The sequence below is a fragment of the Nicotiana tabacum genome, chromosome 2 (assembly GCF_000715075.1).
Source record: "Nicotiana tabacum cultivar K326 chromosome 2, ASM71507v2, whole genome shotgun sequence".
NCBI classification, from domain to species: domain Eukaryota; kingdom Viridiplantae; phylum Streptophyta; class Magnoliopsida; order Solanales; family Solanaceae; genus Nicotiana; species Nicotiana tabacum.
The window spans coordinates 58,713,426-58,724,940 of record NC_134081.1 but is presented as its reverse complement, the minus strand read 5'-3'; the positions used below and the strand labels follow the sequence as shown (position 1 = coordinate 58,724,940).

The window sequence follows — 11,515 nt, the reverse complement described above, 5'->3', positions numbered from 1 at the left end:
AAGAAGGATACCTACTGACGACCCATATATGAGAGTTAGTAGTAGAAAATTTCTCTTCGAAGTCTTTTGTGGTAACAAGACTTCTAGGGATGATAGAGCCCACTGTTGGAAGAGCAGAATCCTCGGCCTTGTTCTTGTTCTTTGAAAAACTGGTACACTTTGAGGAAGAAGCCATTGTATGGAAGAAGGGGAAAGTTTTTGCTTGAAGAGAATTAGAGAAAAGATGAAGAGCAGGATGCAAGTCGAATAAGAGAAGCTTGTAAAATTATGAAGTATAAGGGATAAGGTTGATGCGTATAAGTAAAAGTTTTGGCGGCTAAATTCATGACCATGATTACCTCGAGAATCGGCAAAAGTTGTGCTGAATCGTGGGATGACGCGTGTTCGGGACATTAAATATGGAGAGACGTGCGTCTAAGCAACCGTCAGAAGCCTTCAGAAGGAGTTATAGTAATTACTGCCAAAAGAGTATTTCTACCAACTTTCCGGTAACACAAAGTTGTGTCACCGGAAAGCAGGGAGACTAACTGTATAGGGTAAAATATGCTATAACACGTGGCCGCCCAAAAGAGGGACACGTGGAACCCAAGACGGGGGATGGCCAAGACCAAAGACAACCGCTTCGTTTGTCATCGGAAAGAATAACGCTAATAAAGATGTGATGAATACTCTTCGCCCGTTAGCATTTAATAGAGAATATTCCGTTGCATTAAGAACGATTGCCCGTTACAGGAAATTTGGCATTTATGCTCACCGTTACATCTTCATCAATGACCCTCATAACTGACATTGAAGAGGGGCACGATCCTAGGACCTCCTTCCCTAGACGTAGCTATAAATAGTGAGCTCAGTTATCATTGTAAAGGACATGAATTTTCTGACAAACTTATGCAACATTCTATTCAAAGCTTAATACAATCTTATCTTCTTGCTTTTTGATTTCATTGCTGTTGTGCCCGGAAACCCTATTCCCGGAATTGCTATTTCTGTTATTTCGTCTCCATCTCAAGGCTAAGTATTGCTTAATTCTTCAATTATTTTATTATTTCAGGATAACTTTAATTCACTTGTCTAGAAACCAGGTATAAATTCAACTGTACAGTTTTACGGGTAACTTATGAATGCACCAGAAATAAATGATCCATCTAAATTGTACAATTACAAGGAAGAAAATGTGAATTTTTGGTTAAAAAGAAGCTACTTAATTCCTATAAAGAGCTTTAAGCAAAACACGAGAACAGTGTATATCCTTTATACAGAAGTTCCTATAGTTTCTATCTACCAGCATTTAGGGAACTAGATGACATCTGTCCGATGGAAAATGTACGGCGTGATATATTGATTGTATCACTAGCAAACACTTCCAAGAACTTGGATGTGATTTCATCAACCCTGCCCGATCCAACAGAGCTCAATTGCTCTGAAATTTGAAGCGATTCATCTCCATTGAGGTACCTCATTACTTGTCTCATGTTTGGCCTAGCTTCTGGTCTTGGGTGAGAACAAAGAAGCCCAAGTCCCAAAACCATTTTCACCTCTTTATCAACATAGGCAGAATTCAACTTAGGATCAACTGCATCAAGAATATTACCTAGTTGAAGACATTCTATCACCCAATCTGCTAGTACCAGAGCTCCTTGCCCTGGTTCATAGATAATAGGTGGTCTTCCACTAGCTACTTCAAGAAGCAGTACACCATATGCATAAACATCTGTGCTCGTTGAGGCCTTCCCTGTTCGTGATAATTCGGGTGCAAGGTAGCCTATTGTTCCTACAACATTTGTAGTGTGTGAATTCTTGCCATGATCATATAATCTTGCAAGCCCAAAATCCCCTAATTTACCATTCATTTCACCATCAATCAGGACGTTACTGCTCTTCACGTCTCGATGTATTACCACTTGCTCCCATTCGTCATGCAAGTAAAGAAGCCCTGCAGCAATCCCTTTGATGATGTTAAATCTCTGGTCCCATGCTAGAACAATGTCATTTTTCGTTCTATAAAGTAATGAATCAAGACTTCCATTTGGGACATAGTCATACACTAGGAGAAGATCATTCTTTGTCTTACACCAGCCTTGAAGGTTGACCAAGTGTTTGTGCCTTAACCTGCCTAAGCTTTCAATCTCCGCTGCAAATTCTCTCATTCCTTGAAGAGAATTGCTTGCTATCCTCTTCACTGCAACCTCAGCTCCATTAGTGGGCAAAATACCCTTATAAACGGCACCAAATCCTCCAACTCCAATTAGTTCACTGTCCTTGAATCCCCTGGCTGCCTTGTAAAGATCTCTGTATCTAAACCTGTGAGGACAATCCAGCTCCCAGTCTTCTAGAACTTCATGTTGCACCATTCTTCTACGGATATGAACAATTACTGATGCCACAATGATCAGGAAAACCGTGCAGGAAAATGTTGCGATCAAGGCCTTTTTAAGATGGGAATTCTTGGAGGATGTTACCACTTCAGGTGGGGCAGTAGGTAGCTTAAAATGATTTAAAGGATCAGCAGCTCCATTCAACCGAAAACTCCAACCCAAGATGTAATGAGAGCTTGCTTTATCTCCTGTGGCTGCTGAGAAACCAGCATACATATTTTCCTTCATCACTGGGGACAAGTCTATGGGCTTAGAGATTAGAGGTTGAATTGGCTTTGAAACTGATGTTGGAGCCACTGTTACATTTACCTCTTTCTTTACTCCATCGTAATCTATCCAAGCCTGAATCGATTCTTCACCTTGTAGATATACCTGTTCTGTTTCAGAAGTGCCATCAATATGGTAATCGGCTGAGTGTGATGCGATAGACCTCATGCTATTGATGTTGATTCCAATGTGGTTTCCATCTTTGTCCACACCTTCATTGTGACCATTCACAGTGTCAAATTCAACCATAAAGATGTGGTTAGTGTCATTGCCATCATTCGTTGAATTGAGGACTCCAAGAAAGTGATTGCCTTGAGCACCAGGAAAACTCGGGGATGGAGATAAGGTGAAAGCAAAGCCAAAGCCACCTGGAGTGTTCTTAAGAGGGACAATGGCGAAGACGAAGTTTGTACTAAATGAAGAAGCATTTTTATCAGTGGAATTAGTACTAGAGTTGAAAATTGGTATAGGTTTGGGATGGAAAGCATGGCCTATGACATGGTATGATCTATTGGTAAGCTTAAGTGCACCACTAGGATTGATATATGCAACTCCAGCAGTCATGATATCTGACTTATTGAATCCATTGTAAAGAAAATCAAATGAATGAGCTCTTACAAGAATAGTGCAAAAGAATGCTAGAATAACTAGGCAATAGGGCTTGTCCATGGAGTATTTTGGAAGTGCAGTTTGTTAAGTTTTGAGGCTAAACTGTTCAACTCAAAAAGACAAGAAGATGCCTTCTTAAAGGAAGAGAAAAACAAATGGAAGATGAGGTTTTATTTTCAAAGTCTATGCTATTAACTTAATTAATGGAGAGACTTTGAAACAAACAAAGAGATATATAGTCATATCAAAGTCGTTATAGGTTGTTGACTTTGAAGTAGCAGATCAGAGTGGGAAATAAGGGTTGCCATATACACAATAACTTAAAAGATGATCTCAATTTTGAAATTTTCAACTTTTCAAGACTGGAGACTTTTATTGGTACTCTCGTTATTGTGCTTTGCCATGGACTAAAGAAAAGAAAATGTCATAAGGCATGTAAAGCTCCAAGAGCTTCAGAAAAATATTTAATTGGTTTAATTCAGTTGGTTTTGTATTTTTGTGAGTGAATTGGTAATTAAAGAACTGTTCTTTTGGGTTATTTTGGAAGAATCTTTCTATTTTAGGAGTTCAGTTTAGTCTTAATAAACAGAAAATCATGTGTCTTTAAACGTCAAAACATGTTTTTACTTTGTTTATCCCGTGCACCCCTTCACTCTCCAATAACACATGAGGATTAAGTTTTCCATATTTAAAAAACAAAAAGAATTAATTATTGAAGATGGCAAAGAAACTACCTTGATATCACATTTGACCAATGAGATTAAACTTATATGATTGCTTAGTGATACATAATTATTCCACCTAATCATACTTGGTAGATTGACAATCAAATCAAGTGATATGGCTTTAATAGAATAACCAGAGGCACGTTGCAATTTTACAGCATGTTAATGTAGACCAAGTACCTTTATTAAAATTAGCGGTTTTTTTTTTACTTTCTTTTTTATAACTATGTATTATACAGTATACTAATTTAAATTTGTGTCCCATACGACATATTAAAAAGGGAAGATTTCGTATGACCTATTAAATGGGAAGACCTCCTTACGAGCAGTGGCAGAGTCAGAATTTTTACTAAGCGAGGTCAAAATATAAAGAAATAAACTAACCAAGAAGTCAAGAAGTGTCATACATAGTATATATACATATTTTATAAAAATTTACCTAACTACACAATGTAATTTTCCGACAAAGGGGTGTCGGTGACACCCCTTAAATGCATGTGGCTCCGCCACTGCTTACGAGGGGTTTACGGGCTCTTATTTGAATGTAGAAACCGTGTCTCATTAATTGATTATTTACTAAGTCAAAGTTGAGAGAGCAGAAATTCAAGGAATAATATCAGTTGCTTATGGATGAGGGTTCATTATATTGTTTTGCAAGTGATGGAGAAAGGTGTGGTCCACGTTTGTATGGCCACTATTTCTGACAGAAATATAAAACAGTCTTTACATTGGTTGTTACAAGTCTAAAAGTCAATCAACTTATGGAATTCATCGAAGCTTCCCTTAACCTACCCTAAGAGGAAATTCTTCTGTTGATGCATTAAGAATTTAAAATGAAGCCATTTAGTCAGCTTTGAATCTTGAACTCAACTATTCCATTTTATAACACGTTGCTTCGTCCATTATGACAAGTTTTTGGAATGAACGTTCAGATTAGACAAGTAGGAAGATTTTATGTAGCTGGGCTACTGGAGTTTGATATAGGGGAGCCACCTGCTCCGGAGTGTGAGTAGCAGGAGTTTGTGTTCCTCCCCGGTCCGAGAGACGGCTGGTGCCACCGGAAATGCACCGGTCTTAGTCACACTCTCCATAAGGCCCACCAAGCGGACTAGAGCGTACTGAAATACTAGAGTAGCTATGAATCCCTTCGGGACCTGAGCTGGTCTGACGGGTACGGTCTGAATTGGGACCTCCTCCCTATGATCAACTCAGCTTGAGGTCACCTTTGGAGTCATAGATCCCTTCCCCATAAGAGGTTTTATCTTAAAATCTCAATTCAATTTTTTTGTAATAGTTATATGAGGAAAACAAACCCAACATTATAGAACTTCAAATTTCTCATTCTAAACCTACTAACTAGAAGCTAAACAATACAACTTATGTATAATTTGCATATAAAAGTTTGATTGTATACAACTTATATATGACTTGTATACAACTTATATACAATTATATTATTGTATATATTTATATGTCATGTGTATATATTTTGTATATCGTGTATATATCATTGTATGTCCAATGATACACTGGACATACAAATAACATACAACTTGTATATAAAATATTAGTTATACAACATTGTTCTTCTTCCTCTTCGGGTTTCAATCCGAAATTTCAAGCAAAATAACTTTAATCTTTACCGGACTCCCTTAAAATTGAGATATAAACTCCAAAGGATAATTCCAATTGTAAAGGATGACTCCTAATCACTCTTAAACTCTAGGATGAAAGTTTATTAACAACATAACTCTATAGGGTTAGAAGTCTTATGTACTCTGAAATATTTTATATAATTCATGATGTAAATCATTGTTTCATTATTAAATAGCAGAGCTTTTCACCATCATTTATGACAACATCAAATCCAAACAAATAATAATTTCATAAAATCTGATTTTCATATTTAAAGCTTCAAAACTTTTTTAATAGCTGTAGAGTTTGATTAGGTTTTATTATTTTGCATATTTACGGTCTGAGCTGGGATCTCCTCCTCTTGATCAATTTGAGGCTCCACTGCGGGTGCTGCTGCTCGAGCTCTAGGCTGAGCTCTGCCTCTGGCTCGATCTCTGGCTCGACCTCGGCCTCTACCCTTGGTAGTAGCTGCCACAAGGGGCTCCGATTCCTGTCCGGCTGATGATGATGTGCTTGTTTTCGCCATCTACGAGAGAACAAGAATAAAATAGTTCAATTATTAATGATAGAATAAAATCGCATGATAGAGAAGGAAAGAAGTGAAATTTTAAAACTCCATAGCCTCTGGAAGATAACTACAAACGTCTCCGTACCGATCCTCCAGACTCTACTAAACATGTTCATGACTCGTGAGATCTAATGCTCTGATACCAACTTGTCACGACCCGGAATACCAACCTCGAGGTCGTGATGGCGCCTAACATCCACTTGCTAGGAAAGCCGATGTGAAATAATTAAATACCCAATTTTAAATAGTTAAAACACAATGATGATATACAACGAGAAATAGAAACCCAATATGATATAGTACATACATAAGTCATATGATAATATCTATTCCCAAAGATCCGAAGTCATGAGTACACGAGTAACTAGAAGTTCTACAAACAGAGTCTGAAATAAATACAACTCTTTCGAAGGAAATGAACAGTAAAAGTGGGAAGATGAAGGGGACTTCTAGGTCTGCGGATGCCAGCAAATCTACCTCAAGTCTCCGTATGCAATGATCCGAGCTGACACACCTCACGCATCGCTGGGACCAATACCAGAATCTGCACAAGAAGTGCAAAAGTGTAGTCTGAGTACAACCGACCCAATGTACTCTGTAAGTGTCGAGCCCAACCTAAACGAGGTAGTGACGAGGCTATGACAGTACACCTACATAAATAAACTTGTACAAGTATATATGAAGCAGTAACAATAACAGAGAATAATAACGTACAAACTGGGAGGGGACATGCAAAAAGTGGAAAAATATGACAACTACGACTGGTATGAAATCATTTGATAGCCGAATAAATCATCAACCAATGAAATCAGATAAACCAATGATATGAAAATGGCACGGCATTACCCTTCGTGCTTTTACTCCAGTCCTTACCATGAAATAATGATATAAATAAATGAAATGTCATGACACCACCCTTCGTGCTTTTAATCTCGTCCTTACTATGTAACAAAGAATACATGAGATGAATGGCACGACATCACCCTTCGTTCTTTTACTCTCTTCCTCACCATATAATAATAAGTAAATGAGATAAATGCAATGGCACGGCATCACTCCTTCCTGCTTTTACTCTCTTCCTCACAATGTGGTGAAGATAATATGAATTTGAGAAATAAATAATGCGGAGAATGTATTTAACCTCCAATATGATGCCAAGATTCCAAACTTTAACTTCCAAAATACTCTACAATTATGAAATAAGAAATAATTATGAAAGGAATAATCAAAGAAGTAATGAGGAATAATCAAAGAAGTAATGAGGTTAGAAAAATTCTCTCTCTAGAATTGGTTCTCTCAAATTTTCGCCGTCACTGTAGCAGTGAACAGTGCCAAACAGTACCGTGAACAGTGACTTCGTTACTGTTCATCGCGGACAAACTGGAGCTTTAGGCTTCAATGTCTACAATGGCCAGCGACCAGCCATCTTTTCCGGCTGGTCTTCCCTCCCCCAGCGTCGCACAACAACATACAACAACTAACTCCAAACCAGCTCCTCTAGATTACTCTAAGATTTTGAAACCAAATACTTTAAATCCTCCAGCGATGGCTACTGCTGCAGCTTCAATTCAACCCATTCCATTGCAATGAGCAGTGTATTTGAATGGCCAACCAGTGGTTAAATTCACAGAGGCAGAAGTAGATCAAACAAACGTGATTGAAGGCCTACAATATGCTGTCGTTGGCAAGCTTTCTATGGATCTCCGAAGATTCACGAGCTTCGCCAAATAATTCCAAGTCAATGTGGTATCAAAGGTGAGTGTAATTTCATATTCCTTAGAGATCATCATGTGTTAATTAGATTAAATCTATGGCAAGACTTCCTCAATTTCACATCGAAGAGTACGTATTACATAAAAGCCAAAGATGGGTACGAATACCAATTGCGTACTCTTATCTACGATGCAAAATTTAAGGCGGGTGAAGAAACTCCGATGGCGATGGCGTGGATTTCTTTTCCTGGACTGCTGCCTACCTTTTTTGTAAAGGAAACTCTGTTTTCTTTGGCTACAGCTATGGTAAGGCCAGTGTGTCTTGATGCGGCAACTACAAACAAAACGAGGCCGAGCTGCGCAAGAGTAAAAGTTCTTGTCGATTTGTTGGCCGAACAACCTAAAAAGCTGCGATTGGATATTGATGATGAAGCTTCTGGTGGTGTTCGAACAGAATGGGTGAGAATTCAGTATGACATGCTACCAAAATATTGTAAGGAGTGTAAACTACAAGGACATGATGAAATTGAATGTTGGCATTTGCACCCCGAGCTTATTGAGAATCGAAGCAGCAAGAAAAGGAATGATCTTGCTAAGTTGAACAACTGGAATCCTGCTGCTGATGAACAAGGAAAAACCAAAAATCACACTACCCCTTTAATGATTCTCACAAGTGGAAAAGTAGTCGGGAACGTAGGTGAACAGTGGAAGGAAGTTCGGGATAATCGGGGAACCAACAAAAATAACAAAACCCAGGTACAAGGGCAAACTGGCAATGCAATCGTGCCAGTGAATGCTGGTGTACAGCAGGTGCACACTACAAATAACTTTGCACTGGTAGAGGTCGAAGAAGATCAGACAAACAAAATTCAAGTAAGGAATAAATTTGCAGTATTAGAGGAGGAACAAAGTGATATAAACGAGAACAACCAACTGGTTTTGGTGGGGGAAAAACCAGTCTTCAGTTCTAAAGATGGTCCTACTCCTTCTGGGATTCAGTCCACAATCGACTGGGTTCATAGAAGGTTTGGGACTAGCAAAGAGGAGCCAAAACAACTCTATGTGACCACAAACCAATCTTGTCATGAGATTCCATCTCAGACAATTTAAAAGAGTCTGGGCAGGTTAAGGATCTTGATGAGGTAAACTCTACAAAGGTCTTATGGAGCAATGCAGTTGAGGTTAAGGATGATCAGCTGGGCAAAACAAAGACAACAGAAGACAAGGGGAAGAAGGACAACAAGCTGAGCTCACCTGGCGATAGGCTGGCGACGCCAGGCCTAAAGCCAGGTTCACCAGGCGTTAGGCTGGCGACGCCAGGCTCCCCAAGCGTTAGGCTGGCGACGCCAGGCCTAAAGTCAGGCTCCCCTGGCGTTAGGCTGGCGATGCCAGGCCTAAATCTAGGCTCCCCTGGCATTAGGCTGGCAACGCCAGGCCTAAGGCCAGGTTCACCTGATGAGGCAGATACAGTAAACCCCAACCTTAGTGCAACTGGAGAGATTTTGGCCTATGTAGATGGTGTTCCGGTGTATGCATTAGAGAACAAACTTGACGGAGATGTTGATGTGAAGATTAGGGATGATATAGTGGGTTCAGACCAAATATCAGGCAATGGGAAGGGTGGTGATCTCACTAGAACAGTGCTTTCAGAGCAGACGACTACAGTAACTCCTAGGCTAGGTAGTGTCTATGATCTATAATTCAAGGAGTATGAAAAGGATGATGAGCAAGCAATTGTTCCAAGAGCATCTGGGGAAATAGAGGAAGCGCCTATGGAATTTGGCACTGATCAAATTATGCAACTACATCTTAATGTTCCACTTAAGACTCCTGTACAACATTTACATGATTTAGTTACACACAATGTGACACCAATTGGTGAAGACTTATTGAGACAAAATCCAATGGAGGATGAAGGAGATGATGAATCAACTGCAGAAAACTTCAAACAAGTAGCTAGAGAAGGGGATTTATCACCCACAACTAGTGCTAAAGGAGGTAAGAAAACTAAGAATCATAGTAAAGATCCACCACAACCTTCAAGAATAATGCCCAGGAGGCCAACTTCTCTATCTAAATGATGATGATCAAAACATTAATATGGAACATAAGGTCCATGAATACACAACAGGCCTTTCCTAGGGTGATCAACATGAATAGGGAGCATAATATTTATGTAGTTGCATTGATGGAGCCTTTTAAAAAGAAGGGACTTATTGATAGATATAGAAGGAGGTTGAATATGGAGACTTCTTATGCAAATATTAATGGGCAAATATGGTTGTTCTTCGATGCAGTGGTGGAATGGGAATTAGTGGAGGATACTAAGCAACAAGTGACTGTGAGAGTGTTTCACCATGACCTGGGGCAGCACATGATGATGCCATTTGTTTATGCAAAATGTTCAGCAATGGAGAGGTTGGAATTGTGGGATCACTTGTATTACTTAGCAAGTGATATGGAATTACCATGGTTGGTAGGAGGGGATTTCAATGTGGTATTGCATGAAGATGAGAAAATAGGGGGACTTCCAGTGCACCTTCCTGAATATGAGGATTTTGCATTTTGTGTAAACTCTTGTGGTTTGTTTGAGCAAGGGTACAAAGGAAGTCCATTCACATGGTGGAATGGGAGATCCAATGCTGAGTGTATATTCAAGAGTCTCGATATGATTTTTGTGAATTTTTCATTTCAGAACATGTTGCCAACTATTGAAGTTGAGCATCTAATCAGAACTGGATCAGATCATGCACCACTGCTAATGATATGTGGGGAGCAGACAACCAATTTTGTCAAGCCTTTCAGGTTCTTGAACTTTTGGACAAAGCATGCTACATTCATGGATGTGGTGAGGCAGAATTGGGAAGCTGATTTTATAGGGGATCCGTTTTTGATATTCAAATAGAATATCAAGAGGGTGAAGGCAGCACTTTCAAAATAGAGTAGGGAAACATTTGGTGATATCTTCAAGCAATTGGCTATTTTGGAGGACATTGTTAGGGTGAAGGAGATGTTGTTTGAAGAAGAGCCTACAATTGAGAATAAGATTGTTCTTCAAAAGGCTCAATTTGAATTGAAGAAATACTTGAGTATTGAGGAGCAGTATTGAAAGCAAAAAGCTGGGATGATTTGGTTTGCTGAAGGAGATAGGAATACAAGTTTCTTTCACAATCATGTCAATGGCAAAAGAAAGAAATTGCAACTGAAGAGGATTAAAAGTGGCAGTGGGGTATGTATTGAAGACCAGGAGCAATTGGCTACAACTGCAGTGGAATTCTATCAAAAACAGTTCACAAATGAAGGTGATGCTTCTGAATTTTCCTTGCTCAATAATGTACCTTCAATGGTCACCATGGATCAGAATTTGGAACTTAGCAGATTGCCAACAATTGAAGAAGTAAGGGCAGAAGTTTTTGAGCTTAGTGGGGACAGTGCTAGTGGTCCTGATGGATTCAATGTCCTGTTTTATCAAACATGCTGGGATGTTATTGGTGCTGATATACACAACATGGTGCTACACTTCTATGGAGGAGCTGCATTGCCTAAATCCATCACTTACACCAATCTAGTGTTGCTACCCAAGAAACCTAGAGTTGAGACCTTCTCTGACTTAAGACCTATTAG

The 11,515-nt window shown here is 39.2% G+C and overlaps 2 protein-coding genes across 2 annotated transcripts; one reads left to right on the top strand and one right to left on the bottom strand.

Annotated features, from left to right (window-relative positions):
• Positions 1-1,087: 1,087 nt before the first annotated feature.
• Positions 1,088-3,459, bottom strand: LOC107777265 (lectin-domain containing receptor kinase VI.3-like). The gene has a single exon (XM_016597263.2). The coding sequence runs from the start codon at positions 3,309-3,311 to the stop codon at positions 1,275-1,277; it is 2,037 nt and encodes a 678-aa protein (XP_016452749.1). The 5' UTR covers positions 3,312-3,459; the 3' UTR covers positions 1,088-1,274.
• Positions 3,460-10,043: 6,584 nt separating this feature from the next.
• On the top strand, positions 10,044-11,000 carry LOC142166826 (uncharacterized). Its single transcript, XM_075226290.1, has 2 exons — positions 10,044-10,777; positions 10,892-11,000. The coding sequence occupies exons 1-2, from the start codon at positions 10,044-10,046 to the stop codon at positions 10,998-11,000; spliced, it is 843 nt and encodes a 280-aa protein (XP_075082391.1).
• Positions 11,001-11,515: the final 515 nt, after the last annotated feature.

Excerpts from the sequence above, each read along its gene's own strand:
- LOC107777265 (XM_016597263.2), bottom strand. The coding sequence starts at position 3,311 with ATGGACAAGCCCTATTGCCTAGTTATTCTAGCATTCTTTTGCACTATT.
- LOC142166826 (XM_075226290.1), top strand. The coding sequence starts at position 10,044 with ATGAATAGGGAGCATAATATTTATGTAGTTGCATTGATGGAGCCTTTT. Across the intron at positions 10,778-10,891 it reads GCTGATTTTATAGGGGATCC|GGTGAAGGAGATGTTGTTTG; the intron begins GTTTTTGATATT and ends GGACATTGTTAG.